Below are 19,467 nucleotides of genomic sequence, written 5' to 3'. Positions count from 1 at the left end.
GCTGCAAAGATGATGAAAAGCAGCTGCTGTAACAGTGTCCCCCCGCCCGCGATCCCGCCGGGACCGGAGCTGGCTCTCACGTGCCGGACAGCTGGAAACTCTTACATGGATATGCCGTGAGAAAGTACTTTTCAGTCCCTGGGTTCCCCGTGCAGCACCATTCCATGGATTGCAATGGGATAAAGTTCTTCCGTCACGGGATTCATTCAGGCACAGCGGCTGTATTTCAGGGACTGTCAGCAAGGAGGCACGTTATTTAAATTACAATCTTTCAAACCTGAGCAGATTAAAACATTCCAACCCCAAATTCACACCCCATCAGGAAGCGCATCCCCACTCAGAACCAGTACTCAGGGTACCATTAAAACTCTCCTCAATAATTAGCTCTGAAGCTAATTGTTGGGAGGGGAAAATCTATCTAATACTATTACAGATGCCCCAAGGAATCCCATTCCATTGCAAACAGATGTTACAATGCTCCTTAAACCATCCCCTGGCTGCTCCCTTGCCGCGCTTCCCAAGGATATTACAGCCCTCCTAAACAAGGGACAATATTGTCCCTCAATTATTGAAGGAGGAGTTCAAAACTAAATCTTCGTCCTGACCTTAGAAGCAGCTCAGGAAATCATCTGGGTGGAGAGAGGGATAAAGTTGCAGCGTTATAAATGTTTCCTGTTGTAACCATGCCTCTGAAGAGTGCCTGTGTAGAGCACTGCAAAAACATCACCAGACACCACAGTTAATGAAACTCTTCCATGCTCCCGACATCTGCTGGGCTTCTCCCCACAACTCCCCGCCTGTTCCCCAAGGCCCCTCCCCAGGCACGGGTTAGGTCTCATTAGCCTCAGTTTTATTACTTCTAAACTGTTTAAGCTCTTGACATTCTCTCTGGGGTCACATGCTCCAGACTGAAAAACTGCTGTGGCCAAAGAGGCACAAAGAACACAGAGACTCTCCGAAGAATCACAGAGTGGTTTGGGTTGGAAAGGACCTTAGTATCATCCAGTCCCAACCCCTGCCATGGGCAGGGACACCTCACACTAGGGTGTGTTGCCCAAGGCTCTGTCCAGCCTTGAGATACGGCTTGTAATGGGATGCCAGATTCAAAAACCTGCCTGAACCCAACCCCAGACCCTATCCTCCACTGACTGCACAGGAAAGAGTTCTCCAGAGGCAGAAGAGTGCACTTGGCTTGACTGGATCTAGGGGACCAGACAGATGCAAGGTCTGGAAGCTCAGAAGTGTGTGTAGCTGCAGTTATGAGCAGCACCGAAATGATCAGCAACCCATTTGGGGCTTCTCTGTAGATCCTAGAAAGGCTCCTTAGGAGAAGGACCTGTCAGCGCTGTTGCAGAGGTACCACTGCTATTGCAATTAAACCACAATATTTCATCATGGAATAATTTGGGCCCCTGTGTCCAACCTGGCCTTGAACACTGCCAGGGATGGGGCAGCCACAGCTTCTCTGGACACCCTGTGCCAGTGTCCCACCACCCTCACACAGAAGTTCAGCCTTTTGCCCTGCACCACTTCCAAAGTTCATCTGAATCAGACATCATCCTTTCTGTGAGTTTCTTCACCATCAAGATGCACAATAGTAAAGAGTTTTGGCTACCAGAAATGCTGTATGTGGTCATGGGAGGTCCTAATTATTTTCTCTGCAATACCCAGCAGAATAGGATTTTCTCCATATGTATAAAAACGGGATTTGAAAGCCTCAAGAGCCATGAGATGACTTCCCTCAAGCCCAGAAGTCTTCTATTAAAAACACTGTTACAAAAGGAAGAAAAAGCCAAATCAGATGCATTCAAGATCAAAACCCCTTTGCACTGAGCCAGGCTGTAGTTTTGAGCTGAGAAATATAGAAACCTTTTTATTTTTCCCTCCTGATAAATACCACATGAAAGATTAGCCAATAAAGTCTTCGTATTTACAGAAACAACCAAGATTCAACTTCAACTGCTTCCCTCTAATCACCTCCCCGCATCAGTCTCCAATGGGAAAGCAGCCAGAAAAGCTCCACATATGCTCCTTGCAGGGCTGAGTCGCACCTAAAGCTCCTAAGATACGGGAAACAGTTCAGTCTGCACGGTTCCCTGAATAACAAAGCGAAATAAAGGCAAGGATTCACTGTCCCCTGGTCATACCAGGGGACATACCTGGTCAACCCTTCGAACCTCCCCCCTCTGCTGCAGACTGGATGTGTTCAGGATAAAGTATAGATTTAAAGAGAAATCTAAATAAATGGGGCTTGTAAAAAAGAAGCTGTGGAAAACCTGCTGCTTTGTGCTTTTCCTCAAAGCCCACCCCCCCATGTTCTGTTGGTGTTAAAGCACAAGCTGTCTCTTCAACCCTCTCTGGATCCTGGAGATGGAAACTTGAGTCACGGCTTGACCACTGCAGAGCCTCACAACGCGTTGTACTCCACACACTTGGACGGGTCTGTTGGGAAGTGCTTCTGGCAAATGGTCATGAGCCTCTTCAGCCCCTAGGAATTAACAACACAAGGACAATCCTGTGATAAACCTGCAGCTGTTAAACCAGCCTCACAGACTACAGGGTTTTAAAGCTTAAGAATTAAAAGGAAAAGGCTGCTGTTCTGGGGTTAGGATGGGGGGCTTGTTTGGTTGTTTTATTAACCTTTCTTCCTCTGAAGTCCCAAGTTATCTCCAATATGAGAGGAGATGCTATTTTCTCAGGTGATGATATTAAAAAATAAAGTTAAGGAGAAACCAGAAGCTGTATTTGTAACCCTAACACAAAGAGACTCAAAGTGGAAGGGGAAGTTTCTTTTTGCAAGCAATTTGCTTGCAGCCATCTGCAGAAGTCAAAGAGCAAAGAGAGTATTTCTGCTGCAGCAGGAAGACATTTACATAAGCTTCCCCTGCCAGAAGCTTTGAGCTCCAAGATGCTGCTCTGGAGGCTTCAGAGTTAAGCCAGAAGGTCTTTATCTCAATGCAACTGTAGCTGGCAGGAGGCAAATACATGTCAAAATACAACAAGAGAAGACTTGTTTCCTCAGACCTGTACACTTACTGCACTGAAAGGTTAGAGGACAAAAACACCACTGCTGCTAATTCCGAACTCAAAAGTTCACAATATGAGTATGAATATGCACTGGAGGAACTGAACCTGAAACTTTCAAATCCATGGTGTTGAAGGGACATGTTTGAAAAATGAAAGCATTTATCTGGTTGCAGAAATAGTCAGAAGAACTGTATTTCAGAGATTAAATTTAATACATTCTGCACAGTTAAACAGTGAAGGAACTGAGGAGCATGTCTTCACAGCTACTTTGGTGTTCATGTAGGATCACAACAATTAAGAGGTAAAAAAAACCTTTAGACTCCATTCCCAGCCCAGCACTGAAGAGCCTTCAGGTCCAGGATAAGCTATTAAATGGATGTTATGCTTGACCCAAACTAAGGTCCATTTCCAGGACCTTTTTACCACATCACCTCAAAGATCCCCTAACTTCAAAAGGGAATCAGTTGGATTCCCCAAGCCAACCTTACCTGTATGTATTTCCTCTGAGTTTCATCGTTGAGAACATGGGCTACGTGCTTGGAGAAGATCTTCTCACGACCCGTTCGAGCGTGGATACCAACCATGGTGACACCAATGGGCCAGGGAGCATTTCCAATGGCCATCTGGAGATAGGCATCGTTTGCCTGAAGAAACACAGTGCAGGTACTCTTAGAAAAACAGAAAGAGCATGAGAAAGCATCCATTGTACAGCTGGATACAGTAACACCTATTCCAGTCTCTCTGAATCAGGTCTCAGTGCATGGTATTAACCAATTTCACAACGCATCTTCCTAACACAAATCATGTTTACTCTGACAGAAGCAAGAACCATGGACCTTACCTGATGAAAGAAAGCACTGGATGAGACAGTTTAATCACCTTGATTAAAATGAAAATTAGTAAACAGCCCTCAGCAGGGACTGTTTTCAACTCAGCTTTCTCAGGTTCCCATGAGTTTTTCTTCTGCTATCACCTTTAGATCTGTTGCAGATGCAGACTAGACCAGGAAGCCTGTCTGTAAGCACAACCCATTGAAGGCTGATGTTGTGTGCGTGGACCTGAGGAGTGCACTGGGGCCCAACAGCCCTCAGGGAGGTGAGCTTCCAAAGAGGCTGAGAACCAGCACTCCACAAAACTGGGTTAAATAAGCACATTTGTAACAACATTTACGAAGGGAGGAGTAGCAGCAGTAAATCAATCTGAAATTTCCCAATCCAGACAGCAGACCCCGTTTCTAAAGCTGTAGCAGACAAAGTCCCTGGGGAAGAACAGGGATAAAATTTGAAGGCAAAATTAACAGAAAGAAAGGGAGAAAGGAAGAGAAATACAGAGCTTAGAACAACTCACGACAACTGAGAATCAGGAAGTGAGTGGGACAGACACATGCAATCACAGAAGCTCCAGGAAGGACGTGGAGCAGGACATTCCTCTACTATTAGCGTGCAGCCACAAGACTCACTGATGCAGTGTTCGTTTACCATCTCCTATTTAAAGACTATACAGTGAGAAGCAGCAATCATGACCAGTGCACACAGTTTCTTCCCAGCTGGCACTGGGAGGTGAATAATGAACAAAGCAGGGGGTTGCAGACAGCTGAAAGTAAATCTCAAGAAGGGACATGAAGCAGAATCTGAAGTCTTCATGAAACAACTACTTAACTGATTTAAATATAGTTACATGATGAACCCCAGCATGTGAACATGCAATTAAAGACCCTTCTGGGACTGTCACAACAGGGTTAATTAAGGTTGAGTGCACAACTTGTATCCTGGCATTTGCCTGCTGTCAGGTGTTGATTTCAAAGTTTAACTCTTTCCAGCTGTTCATCTAACAGAGCGGTAAGAATTGGTGGCTGAGCATTCACTAGGCTGCACAAAGCAAAATAGCACAGAAGACAACAGCAGCGAGTAAAAGGCAAGTCTCTTAGGAAGCAAAATGGAAGAGGATATGAGTACCTTTAAAAGTAAAAGGCTCAGTAACTTAATTAAAAAGCAAACAAATAAGAAAAGCCCAAAACTTCCAAATGTATACTCAAATCCCCCAAAATGAGTCCATGAAATTTACATAAAGCCAAGCACTCCCAGGAGAGAAGAGCACAGCTGACTAACCCATGAGATAAACCACATTCCCACACATTCCTTACTTTGTTTGAAGAGGTATTGGGAAGGGAATTTCAACCTAATGATGACAACCAACAGAAAATAAAATGCCCCCAAACAAAACCCCACTATCATAAATCCCACACTTTCAGTTCTATTTTCAGATTTAGATTAAACTTTCCTTGGGCTATCTGAAGTTATTTTCAGGAGCAGGCTCACTGCTTACTTGACAAACTACCCCAACTCCTCACAAGAATAATACAAAATACTAGAAATTTAAAGGCAAAACACAGCTTGGTTTCCTCTGTATACACAAGCTGCTTAAGCAAATGCTATTGGTATTTGAGTTCTACTTCTGAAGGCAGCTACAAACAAAAGCCAACACTGCCTTTGATCTTGTGTGCCAAAGTGCTTCTGCCTCCTCCAGTAAGCAGACTTTGTCCAAAAGGCTTTTCATTACCATACCTCAACCATACCAGGCTGGCTAATGTAAGCATCGCCACAGAAAGGGACAGCATCTCGTATTCAATAACTCAGTTTGACTCAATTAATTCCTAATTAATTAATCAACACCCTATCCCTATTAATTCAATACCTTCATTTAACCTTCCAATATCGGGTTTCCCACAGAGGATTCCTCTCTGCAACTTAATATAACCATCTCTGAGAAAAATTCCCTTCTCAAAGCTCTGCAGTTTCACCAACCTCAAAAGATCTTCTGACAGGCTGTGGATCAAACACTACTGGGAGCCAAACCTTTCACAGCCAGTTTCCATTTTGTTTGGATATACACTGTGTGTATTTCCAGCTATGCATCTTCCAAATGCAAAAAAGAATGGGAATGTTGGAAGTAAGAAACTCCATCTATTAGAACCAAACAGTCTGAATATGCTGGAAGAGTGCAAACAAACGTACCTTCACATATTCTCTTTGCAACATGAATTTAATGATATCTGTTATTGATTCCTTGATGTCTGCAGGAAGTGTCTACAGGAGAAGAAGAAGAAGACATATTTACTTCAGAATAGCAGCTCAGGAAAATCATCCTACTCAGCATTTATACAGAGTTTAGCAACTACCCTAGCTAGAGGACTTTAACAAAGGAAAACATTTAGATAAGGGATCTGAAGAAAGAGAGGTTAAGTGGTTACACCTAGTAGCTAGCGGCAAAGTGCAAAATAAAATTCCAATTCTATCCTGTTTGCAACCTAATGAACAGGTAAGACATTCAGCAACACTTGGAAAAGCACTGGGTAGGCAGAACTCACTGATCAAGATAAAAACGTCAGAACAGGGGAGTCGTGTGCTCTAGACGCAGAAACTCTGACAAACTCACTTATCCTCTCTTCTTCAGGGAAGGTAACATTAGCTTAGGAAAGGACACTACATTTGAAAGCAGAAGGTAAACTCTTACAGGACAGTGACATTTAAAAGTGATTCACCCTTTTCCGAAGCTTTCTGAAGAGTGGCCTCAGGTAGGATTCTGTCTGCTTCTGCGTGGCACTGTTCAGCTTCCCCTGCACTCCCCGTTTCACATAGTCTTCTCTGGCATTCAACTCCTTAGCCCAAACGCCAAGAAGAAACTGTGTGAGGAACAAGCACATTTATGTCAGAGTACCATCTACTGGCTTCCTCGGCAAAACAGATGGGAACAGTTTAAGCCACGAAGGCAAAATCAGGTTCTCTGGAGAAATCTGAAATAAGACTCCAAGAAGCCTCTTTCAGAAGGATACACAAAGAGGGAGAGGAACAACCCTCCTAGTACAAAAAGATGTGGGTGAGAGGGGGGAGCATGTATAAACAGGCGTTTACAGAAAAAAAAAACCACAAGGAAACATCATTGCAGGTATCACTGCAGGGAAGGAGAACGAATACGTAAGAAGACCAGAAATCTTAAGCAGAAGATGCTGACGTTTCAGGGCAGTTTTCCTGCATAGGAGCCTAAGGGATGGTGAAGATCACAGTGAAAATTCAACGCACCAGAAGGAAAACACATCAAATGTGCCTTCTCTCCACCTGGAAAGCAATTTTTGAGCCTGCTTTCCCTGCCCAGCCCAAACTACATTAAAATGATGGTGTATCTTATAAATACAAACTAAAGCTCCAACTCTTACTGTGACTTGTGATCATCACAGTAGTTACACAAGGACCAGCTGACTCAAATAAGAGGCAATACAGGCTTCTTGCCAGGAAACAAGGAAACAATTTTCTACCATCCACTTGAATCTGGTTACTTAGAAAAGCCAGTGGATTTCCTTTAAAATGCTCTTATTTCACATTACAGTACCACGTGACATTTCATTTCAGCTTGTGCTGTTCCTGGGGAAGGGAAGCAGGGACTCCTCGGAAGCTTTTAATGTCCTAGTAGTATACAGAAGCAACTACATACAACTGCTTTAATGACCACATGGAAATCAAAACCATATTTATTTTATCTAGAAAAAGCAGGACCAGATTGTGAAGAACACTCTTTCCTAGCTCTAGCAGAAGTCACTATTGTGACTAACCAAAGCTGTGGAGTACAAAGCATTTAAAAAACCCACATCTTAAACATGAGTTTTTCTCTACAAGCAGCCAAAACCATCCCTTCTATTCACCAGATATATATGCATGATAGTAAAAAATACAACACAGCTACAGAATTATTAATCTATTAGAGTTTTTTACCTTCAAGAACTTTGTTATGATGTCCATGTCATAGTGATCATCACCCCGTCCTAAGGATTCTCCCAAAGCCTAGAACAGAAGAAAAGAGGTAATTAAATAGGGTAAGTTCAGGTTAGATATAAGGAAGAAGTTCTTTACTGTGAGGGTGGTGAGGCACTGGCACAGGTTGCCCAAAGAAGTGGTAAATGCTCCATGCCTGGCAGTGTTCAAGGCCAGGTTGGACAGATCCTTGGGTGACATGGTCTAGTGTGAGGTGTCCCTGCCCATTGCAGGGGGTTGGAACTGGATGATTTTAAGGTTCTTTCCAACCCAAATCATTCTGTGATTCTATGAGTTAGTTCCAAGTTGTCTAGAAGTCTGCCACGACCACCACAGCAGAGCACGATTCTCTGCATTGTGAGCTCTAACAGAGTCCAGCAGTAATCCAACACACAAGTTATGAAACGGAATGCAACAGCTATATATGCTCCTGATATTCATTAATCTATTAAAAACATTACAGTCAAAAAGCCAATATGATTATTTCTGCAAAGTCACTGCAACAGCAATTTTTCATTCATTAACCACTAAATGATTGGCATCATTAGCAGCTGTTTGACAGCACTGCAGGAAGGGGAACTGTGGGTGTGCTGCATTTGCTGAGATCCCCAAAGCCATCAATTAACCTAATTATTTTGTTAAGCTATTCCAATTCTCTGTTGTTGTGGGGCTGTTTCCCATTTCATTTCATTGCAACTGTGAAATTGAGTGAACAAATCTACTAAAACCCCAAAACAACAAACCACCACAAATCCCCAGCAGTGTGCTCCAATACCCAAACCTCAAACCTGCTAACACTAACACCCCTTTAGAGAAACATTTCCAGGCGGTAGAGTTGGATTTATAATCTATTTTGCTTGTTCTCACAATACCAATGTGAGTCTTATTTAAAGTATCTCATAGATTTGGAACCCAATTCAGTGTAAGCCTTTATGTAAGTAGTTAAAGTAATATAAAATTAAGACTGAAGTGTATTCAAACAAAAGATTACTTTCATGGCTCAAACCAAGCCTGCCCCACAACCCCAAAAAGGGGATATTTTGAGAGCTAACAGAAGGGTAAAATGCAGCCCCATTACAACTGCTATCAGTGCTGGTACTACTGTTATTTTAAACCAGGACCCCTGGTATCCTAACAAAAAAGCCAAGGACTATATCCTAATAATAATTCAATCATTTAAGTTTTCCATTATAAATCAGATTATTTCTTAAGCACACTTTTGGAGGCACATTATGAAGATTAACTCCTGCAAAGGATTTTAAAGATTAAGGGTAAAAGTCTGCAGCTGAAGTTAATGTGCTGTTCCAAATTTTACCCTGAAATCCCAGGTGCTGGATGCATTTCACAGCACTCATTCTCCACTCACTTTCACAAATACCATGGTGCTCCTTCAGAACAGAGGAGCCATTGCACTGAAGTTTCTGGGACACATGGTCTCTGCATTTCTGATATCTCCTGTGATCTGCCTACTTCTGATATTCACTTCTTTTTTTGTCCTAGATCATTTTATATCAGACATTCTTCCTGTGTGTCTATTTTTCAGAGTCCCATCTTTCTGGTATAGGGAAAATTCAGCAGTACTAAGCCTATTACCCTCTCAGATACCTATTGGAAAGGCTTTAGAATTTATGACCAGGTAATGTATTTGTATCAAATTCTCTAATTCTAACTCTAACTCCTCTGCAGAGGGAATCCTAACTGCATTACTTTCCTTGCAGGCAACTCTTACCCCTCTTTGATGAGGTATTGTTAACAAAGACCACTTGGATACTGTAGGCCCCTATGGTGCAACCCAAGACCATATTTAAGGATACTTCAGAATGCCCAAGCTCGATGCTGAAAACAAGGTAAGTTTGTCAAAACAAACCTGACAAAAAAGCTTTCTCACAAAAATGTACTACATCTAAAATCCCTTCATTAAAATCTACCCATCACATACCTCTAGTTCTTCAATAGTAGTGTTTTCCTCATGGACTTTCAAGTCATTCTGTGAGTCATCATCTCCTGCTTCTTGGCCGCCTACGATTTCATTCAGATACTGCTGGTCAATCTTATCCAAAGCAGCCTTCAGGTCATTTCTTAGACCCTAGAAAAGGTGAGAGATGACCATTTTACAATAAACCCCTCAGGTAAATAAAAGCAGTTCAGTACTGTCACTGTGAGCATTCAACTTCTGTTTAAGAGAAGCCAAATTCTGTAAAAACGTGCATAAAGGTTTAGCTTTGTGGTCTGAATTTAAACTGAGTTCAGAGAACAGTTTCTGGATTGCTTCAGCACTTCACAAAAAGCAGGTGCATCAACTTCTGCAATGTTCAGACCTGTGAAAAAGACTTAAACCATACTTTCACCAGAAAACCATGGAGGATTGCATCGACTTCTAGGACTTTCTTCAAGACATTTACTTGAAGCAATGCATTGAATCACCCCCAAACAAACAGAAAACAGACCAGAACGCTCACCAGTTCTACAAGTCTTCCCATCTGCCCTGAAAAGAGCTGTAAATAAGGTTAACACTCCTTCAGTACTATCCCATAAAACATTTATGTAGTTTCCCTTTATTACTGATAATTTAAGCATAGCAGAATGGTTCATATAGATTAAGTGTTTAAAATCCCCTAGGTTTTAGGTGGTTAAAAAATAGAATCAGTTTAAAATCACATATATAAAGTTCAGAGCTGCTTTTAAATAGAGTAAGACTCGGCTTAGTCACAGTTAAAGGACAGACATTACTATCTTGAGACATAAAATGTAAAGGAGTATGACATTTCTTACCCTACGATAAATTTAGCCACTCCACTGGGAACAGCTTTGCACAGTTATTTCCTCTCTTTCGTCATCAGACTTGACTGTCTGGAGTGGTTTTATTAATCATTTAGAAGTCTAAAAACGCCTGAACCACAAACAGTTATAGTGACTATCTACATTTAAGCAACACATTGTGGCTGAAACATACAAACACAAAAATCCATCACAATCCTATTTATGAGCTCACTATTTCCTAATACTCCTACTACTGTCATTGCTGTCACTGGAGGGGCAGCTTTCATTAGCTCAAATACTCATATTTCAACATTTAGTTCTGTTTATTTAAGACTTGAACAGGAAAAGGCTTTTCTTTTATGGGCAGCCCCAGTTAAAATGTTTCAAACAACTCAGTTTGCCACAAATTAGGGAAGAAAATCCCAACTGTCATTTTCTTAGCTGGGTTGCAAACTTGATGAACCATGAATGCAAACCTCAACTGCATCTCCTCATTTAACTGATCTATTAAGACAAAAGGAATAAATAGGTTAACTATGGTCTCTTTTAGTCTTTTTTTTTATTTGGTTGTAACTTTAAAGGGAAGTGGTGGGAAATGAAGTTTCCACAAGTTTTTGATGAAAAATCATCACATACAAGTAAGACAGGATGCAGCCTTCCTCTTCCTTACCTGTACCTTCTCAGGGATGCATATAATCACAAACACAGGATAGTTTTAACAGTAAATGACTGTCTCTGCTGGTTGAAAGCAGGTTAACAGCACAGGCTGGGCTATTACTGCCACCCAGAGGCTAATTTTTCAACTGAAAAGGTTTCGAGGGTTTAACTCTTTAACAGAAGGAATTGCAATTGTGAGCAAAATGATGACATTTAGCATACTTTCTCAGGCAATAAATGAGAGGGAGCAGATGTTTCTCTTTGCTCTTTACTACACCTCCCTCCTGAAAATTATAAGTTACTGAAACTGATTTTCAGTAACTTTTATAGGGCTTCTCACTGGTTATCCCACTACAAATAAGTAACTAATTCATAACAAGCCAGTCTTACCTTGTTCACTTCAGGTGCAAGAATTTCTATCTTCCTCAGGCGCTGAAATGCATCATAGTCTGTTTCCCCAAACAGCCTGATGGGCTCACCTCTCTCTCGTAACCTCCTGATAACCTGGGAAGAATCAAAGCATTCCCTTACACAAACTCGTAGAGGAAGCAAAATACAATCCAGAATGACTGATCTATTTACTTTGCTTAGGATAACAACCTGAGCTGGGCTGGAAAGGAAATGGCAATATTTTAAGCAGTAGAAAAATGTTCCAGACACTTTACAATCTAAATATAAAATTCCCACAGTATTTCAGGGAAAGGTCATTCAAAACATTACCAGTTTTGCCTAAAATCCCAGGCTGTTTGATATAGCCTAACTTCTTCCTGCTCTGACTTGTTTACACAAATACACAAAATCATCCCTCTGTCCCAGCTTACAAACTGTTCTCAAAATCGCCAAGGAGCCTGACAATAATCTCACTCACCTACTTGCATAGGGCAACAAAACCACTCTGTTACCAGGCTGCAGGTTGTTCCAGCGCATCTGCAAGATGATTTGCTAAAAGTTCTCATTCTTAAGCAGAAAAGCTGTGAGTGCCCCATCCCTGGCAGTGATCAAGGCCAGGCTGGACAGGGCTTGGAGCAACCTGGTCAAGTGGAAGGTGTGCCTGCCCGTGGTAGGGGTTTGGAGATTTAAGGTTCCTTCCAACCAAAACCATTCTATGATTTACCAAAGAATCATAAAATAGTTTGGATTGGAAAGGACCTTAAAGTCACCCAATTCCAATCCCCCTGCCATGGGCAGGGACACCACACACTAAATCACATTACCCAAGACTCCATCCAAACTGGCCTTGAACACCGCCAGAGATGGAGCATTCACAGCTTCCTTGAGCAACTCATTCCAGCACCTCACTACCCTCACAGTGAAGAACTTCTTCCTTATATCTAACCTGAACTTCCCCTGTTTAAGTTTAAACCCATCACCCCTTGTCCTATCACTACAGTCCCTAGTGAAGAGTCCCTCCTCAGCATCCTTATGGGCCCCCTCCAGACACTGGAAGGCTGCTATATGAAGTCCCTAATCCAATGGGACAATTACTTTTAAAGTAGATATAAGAGAGGTGAAAAAGCCTCCCTCAACTGACTTGCAAAATCATGGGCAGAGCCAAAAACTAAACTTTATTCTCCTGATTCCTTATTTTACACATTGCTGCAAAATCTCTTTATACTTAACCATTATTCATTTAGTGTATTAGGCAACAGGCTTACTGATATATCACAAAACCAAGGATGGAGAGACTCCTGGCACAGCAACACCTAAACCTCATCCACCCAAGTAGTTCAATAGCAGTGAGATAGTGTGCACTACACAGGACGTAAGAGACCAAGCCTCAAACCAAACATGAAACCAACAGCCAACATTGCAAGTCTTGTGATATGCCCCTGGGAAAAACAGCAAAATTAAGGGGACATGTGACATCACTGGATTATCTCAGCTGTGAATTTCAGTATTTCCAAGATTAGAATTTAGTCTGTGCTTCTAAGCTTCCTGCTTCTCCTCTGCTTTGAGGCATAGATGTATTTCTGAACTCATATTCACACAGGTATTTTTAACCTTGCAAAAAAAAAAAAAAAACCAAAGAACACAGCAGCTGCTCTGACTTCAGGAATGTTTCTTCTAGAAATCAAGGTGAACTTCCAAAACTTAGTTTCTTTTAGGTTCAGAACAATTAAGAAAAAGAAGCTGGGGGGCATGGGGAGGGATTCCTGGGAAAAAAAGTCAGTATGCCATCTTCAGTATCAGTATTATCCAAAGAAAATAGTGATATTTAGGGTCTAATCCAGAAGCCATCTGAAAGAGCTGTAAAATATTATAGCACATCTGTGCATATCCATATGACAAAGGGGTTCTACCTATCTGTACCTCCATATGCATTCAATTGGACAGCAGATCCTTGATGAGTGAAGATGATCATCAACTGAGACACTGTTTAATACAGCTGCCATAAGAAGTACAGTTCACTGGGAAAACCAGCATTAACAAGAGACTTCAGATGCACTTGCTCTAAAATCAAGAGGACTGTGACAATTGATTTTACCTCCTGTCTGGAAAGGGTCATTGGTAACTTTTCTTCTGCTAGTTCGAGCTCCAGCACTGGATTTGACGAAGTCAGTGGTTTCTCTTCCTCTTCTTCCTCCTGTACCTACATTCAACAGACAGTTACTAAGCTCTCAGTGCAAACAATCCTATATGTTACTAGCAATGTGAAGATTCAGAACTCTAACACAGATTTTAATATAACAATAGAAACCTTTAGTTTCATAGATTTTGTTGTCTATCACAGAACAATAAAAGCTTTTAGAAGTATCAGTATTAAAGTAACACTTCTGCAGGTTGCAGGTAGCAGTCTCTAGAGCAAATGGAAAGCATAATTGCTGAAGTTTGCCAACCACTTTAACAGGCAGATGTCAGCACTGGTGCCGAAAATAGCAAATCCAGCCTTTGCTTGTTGATTCCTGCCCCTGCTTTTTACTACTTCCCCATGCAAAAGCATCTGCATTACCATGTGATGAACCAGATGGGGGAAATGATTTAAACAGAAAACAACCTGGCAAACACAAAGAAAGGACCCTTCCCAGCCCACTTAACTCCTCATCCAGCTCACCAGGCACAGCACATGCATGAATACAAGGGCAGAAATGAAAATCCAAGGGTAGGGAGAGAATGGGACTGCTTCTTTTGGTGCAACTGCAGCTTAAAATGTTTATTACCCATAGCTTCAGTGAGGCAAGTACTATTAGCAGCGATCCATGGCTTCTTCAAGGTTTTGAGAAGTGCTTTGATACAGTAACAACATCTTTCTAACAAACTTGTCATAGTTTCTTATGGGTTAAAGGAAAAAAAAAGGGAAAAAAAAGACACCTACAGCTCCTCATAGGGATAGTATCTCATTAGCAACTCCTCTTAATCTAAAAGCAGGTCCCTGAATCAAACAGAGCTTTCCTTCTTCATTACTCCATATTTTAATAAAGGAAACCAACTCTGTGATCAAAGGAACTTTGAGACAGCAGCCATGGAACTACAGATCCCTTTATAAGCTCAAGTGTGACACTTCTGACAGCATGAGCAGACTGCTGTTGGTAGTATTCCTTTAATAAGGGCATTTCCAGTACTCACTCATATCTTGTTTTTTTCCTAAATTCCTTAGTAGAATTTATTTCCTTTCCATACTTGCTAAAAGGGAAACTTAATCCTACAGCACTCTGCAGCATTCTCCTTGTGTGGGCAGCACACTGTCACTCCCAGTCTGCATTCAGGCTGATCAATTTGATGAAGGTATCAGACATGATTTGGTTTTAAAGAAGCTTTTCTATTCTTTCAGGCCAATGACTGAGTCTTGCACACAGGTGTCAGCATGACTCCATGTGGCTGTAAGGATTCACCCCCATGGCACCAGCTACAAGATTTGGCCACAAATCTATACTCAAAACTATTCTAGCAAACACAGAAAACAATCCTACAAGCACAGCTGTTTCTCCAAACAAGGGAAGGACAATCCAATCAATGCTTAACACAAAGGGCAGGGAAAAAGAAAACTTCCACCAGTGCAGGAAAGGAGGAATTGATGGGGGAGAGAAAATAAGGAACAACTGTGAAAATATATACAGGTATAAAGAAGTACACTCCCATGGCAGAAGGATATATACAAAATTTAACTTACAAACACTCTGGAAATCATAAAGAGACAGCAGCATTGAGGGAAAAGATTTGATCCATTCTGTCAGCTAGACTCCAAGTGATATCTTTACCACAGTTATTTTTGTTTCAGTGCTTTCTTCAAGCAAGTCAAATTATTACAATTCCTTAAGTTTAAGCAAAGCAAAACAGCTCCTGAATTAAAAAAGAAATCAGTCTGTATTCTACATGTCATGAAGATTGCAAAGATCAAATGCAGAAATCTGGGAGGCTCTAAAAAGGAACTAAACTAAACAAAGCAACTTATTTTAAAACCATTATGCAGGGTCACATTTCAAACCAAACCTGGTGCTGCAGCAGCACAGACAGCACCGTTTGAACAACCATGGATGGTTCTGAAGGATTCAAACCAATACTCAGAAGCATCATGGAGTATTTCCACTTGGAAGAGTGACTGGATTCACAGAACATTTTCTCATGACTATATACTGCAGGTTCCGAGAATCATTTTGGCTTTGATGTTCAAATATTATACAAACAGATCAAGGTTTCAGAATAAGCCACTGACTCCGTAAAGTTCAGCTGAAAACAAAGCTCCTGTTTGTGCCCGGTAACAGCAAACAAGATTACAAGCCTTTATCTTCCCCAAGGGAATGCATCCCCCCTCCCATACACAGATAATCAGGCAGCAGGCAGACACACACACTGGTAAACAAAAACAAACATTCTCTCCAGTCCAGGACACTATCGCCCTGACACCATCACAAGGCAGATAAAGCCTTCCAGATCACTCATTTGTTGCAAAATGTACCCTGGGTTACCAATTGTTTTCTCATATTTTGCCAGCAAGACAATAAATGTTGCTGTTGCACAGTTTCAGTGCTGGATGGTTGATGGCCAAAACCCAAATACACAGTATGAAAGCTGGCAGCTCTTTTCAGTGTGCACCCACACTGTACTGATTTTTTCTGGACATTTGACAAGACTGTAAAAATTGTCTGAATGGATAGAATTATCCAAAGATATCCATTATTTTCCTGATAAGGGAGCAGGGAGAGAGGGGAAGGTGGCTGTATCAGATCCAGTGTTCATGCCTAACAGCACAGCTTAAAAAGAAAGGAAGACAAGCTTTGATCCTAAGCCACTTCATGCTTTCCACAAAAATAAAGAAGGAAAGAAAAGAAAGAACAGCCAAACCATAACACAAACTTAAGTAGCTGTATATCATGCACATCTTTTCCTGCATTGAAAATGGGTTTGGAAACTCATACCTCTCCAGGTGGCTTCTCATTTACTGGCTTATGCATACCATTAACAGATTGAACAAAGAACAACAATTATCATTAACAACATTTATACTGTTGATAATCAAATGCAGACTTCAAAGTAAACATGCAAACTCCTGGAAGAGCAGGTGCCATACCTTGTAGCCACATCTCTGGAAATAGGCCTCCTCTTCTTTTTTAGCTAACTCACTGCGTTTGAAATATTTCTTACTTCCCTAAAAGAGAGGAAAGCTGTTAACAATTCAGTTTCACATCCCTGGTGGAAAATGGCTCAAACTTCCTTACTTGATTTGGTGAATTCAGCTACATCCTTTCAGAGAGATGTCTACATTGTCATCTAAAGGGGACTAGTTGAAAGAACCTCTGAAAATCTGCAATATAGTGACTTTGCAGCATATGTGGATGAGCAGACTTAAAAGCACAATGTGTTCACCAGCACTTTAACAAACCACATATTTTGCCATGTAAGGCCTTGGTACTTATCAGCACAAAGCTGATGTGCACAGCCAGGCCCAGGTTGGAGCACAGCAAAGTTGCTGAAATAAACCACACAACAGATGCCATTTTATAGTAAATTAAGGAGGTGTGAGAAATCACCTTTGTATAAAGCATGTTGTAAGCTTGATGGTGCACCAAGCACACAGAAATGTGTTTGATGAGACCTCCCAGACACCCTGAAGCATTTCCCTTGATAGACATAGAACTATAGAAAGGTTAGGGCTGGAAAGGACCTTAAGATCATCCAGTTCCAGCCCCCCTGCCACAGGCAGGGACACCTCACACTAAACCATGTCACCCAAGGCTCTGTCCTACCTGGCCTTAAACACCACCAGGGACGGAGCATTCACAACTTCCCTGGGCAGCCCATTCCAGTGCCTCACCACCCTCACAGTAAAGAACTTCCTCCTTATACCTATCCTGAACCTCCCCTGTTTCAGTTTGAACCCATCATCCCTTGCCTGTCTCTACAATCCCTAATGAAGAGTCCCTCCCCAGCACCTTTACAGGCCCCCTTCAGATACTGGAAAGCTGCTATGAGGTCTCCACACAGCTTCTCTTCTCCAGGCTGAACAGCCTCAACTTTCTCAGCCTGTCTTCATATGAGAGGCGCTCCAGCTCTTCCTTCATACTTTGCCTACAAAACCCTTCAACCCCAGCTCCCTACTTCAACCACTATCACCAAAACCAAACTCAAGACATCCATGAAGATAGCCTGAGAAAGTTGGGGCGGTTCAGCCTGGAGAAGGCTGCATGGAGACCTCATAGCGCCTTCCGGTATCAGAAGAGGGCCTATAAGGCTGCTGAGGAAGGACTCTTCATTAGGGACTGTAGTGATAGGACAAGGGGTAAGGGGTTCAAACTGAAACAGGGGAAGTTTAGATTGGATATAAGGAAGAAGTTCTTTACTGTGAGGGTGGTGAGGCACTGGAATGGGCTGCCCAAGGAAGCTGTGAATGCTCCATCCCTGGTGGTATTCAACGTGAGGCTGGACAGAGCCTTGGGTGACATGGTTTAGTGTGAGGTGTCCCTGCCCATGGCAGGGGGCTGGAACTGAATGATCTTAAGGTTTTTTCCAACCCTAACTATTCTATGATTCTATGAAAGCACTGCAGTACTGTGAGTGCTTTCAGTTAACACACTTGGCACACCCAAACCTCTCTGTTATTGACTATTTCTATGCACAGAATGCAGCAGTGCTGAGGAAAGGGAACTGCACTTTGTTCACCAAAGGTCACACAGACTTCTCTCCTCTCTCAGTGCCTGAATCATGGAACAGTTTGGGTTGGAAGGGACCTTAAAGCTCACCCTGTTCCAACCTACTGCTACAGGCAGGGACACCTTCCACTAGAGCAGGTTGCTCCAAGCCCCTTCTAACCTGGCCTTGAACACTGCCAGGGATGGAGCAGTGTCCTCTTCATGTCCACTTACATTCTGAAAACATTCATATCGATGCTTTGTCACTCACCCTGTGTTTAAGGGTAATTTTTGCCGAGCTGCACAAATAAATAACTAAACCACCCCCAAAAGGCAAAGGCACACAATGAGGCCCTACAGCAAGGTCCAGGCTGCTTCTGCACCCCCAATCTTCTCCCAACTCCTTCCCCACCCTATCCTGGGCCGCTCCTGCTCCTTGTCCCCAAACCCCACCCAGGGACGTTCGTGCCTCCCCAACCCATTCCTAATACCCCCAAACGCGTTCCTGCGGCAGCTCCGGATTCCCTTACCCGAGCGCCTCCCCCCTCCCGGGCCGCTCTCACCTCACCCCGCCCCGCCCGTCCACCTCAGGCCGGTCCCGCCACCCTCCCCACCCGAGCAGCTGCTGGTGGCGGCCCTCTCACCCCCAGGAGCTCCTTCTCCTCCAGCTGCTGCCGCTTCCGGCTGATCTCTCCCTTCAGGATATCCATAGCGGCCCCACCACCACCACCGGAACTGCCGGAGCAAAACAGTAGCGTCGCTTCCGGGCGAGCCGCAAGGCCACGTGCAGCGCCCCCTGGTGGCTCGGAGGAGCGATGGGGGGTAGGTGATAGTGTGCGACAGAGCGCGACATGGCGATAGTGTTTCTGTGCACGGCCGGGCGATGCTCCGAGGTGGGTGTGGATGCTCTGGGGCCAGGGAGAGAATGGGGCTGGTCACTGAAACAGGGGAATGATCAGCGCTGGTCGCTGGACCCAGGGATGGCGTCAGGATGTCAGGATCTTCTCTCAGGAACAAGTGATAGGACCAGAGGAAATAGCCTCAGGTTGTAGCAGAGGAGGTTTACATTTGATACTGGGAAAAATGCCTTCCACACAAGGGTTGTCAAGCACTGCACAGGCTGCCCAGCGCAGTGGTGGGGTCACCATCCCTGG

General features: G+C 42.9%; 1 protein-coding gene across 3 annotated transcripts; it reads right to left on the bottom strand.

Annotated features, from left to right (window-relative positions):
• Window positions 1-2,169: 2,169 nt before the first annotated feature.
• Window positions 2,170-19,098, bottom strand: PRPF18 (pre-mRNA processing factor 18). 3 transcript variants are annotated; one of them, XM_062631931.1, is made up of 11 exons: window positions 18,958-19,098; window positions 16,756-16,833; window positions 16,604-16,626; window positions 13,735-13,839; window positions 11,640-11,753; window positions 9,772-9,918; window positions 7,794-7,862; window positions 6,569-6,709; window positions 6,042-6,113; window positions 3,516-3,671; window positions 2,170-2,488 (listed from the first exon to the last, which is right to left on the bottom strand). In XM_062631931.1, exons 2-11 carry the CDS (start codon window positions 16,766-16,768, stop codon window positions 2,408-2,410), a joined length of 921 nt encoding a protein of 306 aa, XP_062487915.1. In that variant the 5' UTR covers window positions 16,769-16,833; window positions 18,958-19,098; the 3' UTR covers window positions 2,170-2,407. The 3 variants fall into 3 exon arrangements, with proteins under 3 accessions (XP_062487915.1, XP_062487913.1, XP_062487914.1); XM_062631929.1 differs by having other exon boundaries at window positions 16,604-16,630; window positions 18,958-19,097; XM_062631930.1 differs by lacking the exon at window positions 16,604-16,626 and having other exon boundaries at window positions 18,958-19,097.
• Between the last annotated feature and the right edge of the window lie 369 nt (window positions 19,099-19,467).

This window comes from Pezoporus occidentalis, unplaced genomic scaffold (genome assembly GCF_034315485.1).
Source record: "Pezoporus occidentalis ecotype Australia unplaced genomic scaffold, CSIRO_AGI_Poc_V1 ctg38, whole genome shotgun sequence".
NCBI classification, from domain to species: Eukaryota; Metazoa; Chordata; class Aves; order Psittaciformes; family Psittacidae; genus Pezoporus; species Pezoporus occidentalis.
The sequence above is the reverse complement of the archived record's forward strand: the minus strand, read 5'-3'. Positions and strand labels throughout refer to the sequence as shown.

Coding starts and splice junctions, on each gene's coding strand:
- PRPF18 (XM_062631929.1), bottom strand. CDS start 19,023: ATGGATATCCTGAAGGGAGAGATCAGCCGGAAGCGGCAGCAGCTGGAG. Junction 13,840..16,603: donor ATGAGAAGCCACCTGGAGAG/GTATGAGTTTCC, acceptor TGTTGAATGTAG/GTACAGGAGGAAGAAGAGGA. Junction 6,114..6,568: donor TCAGAAAGCTTCGGAAAAGG/GTGAATCACTTT, acceptor CTTCTCCTGTAG/ACACTTCCTGCAGACATCAA.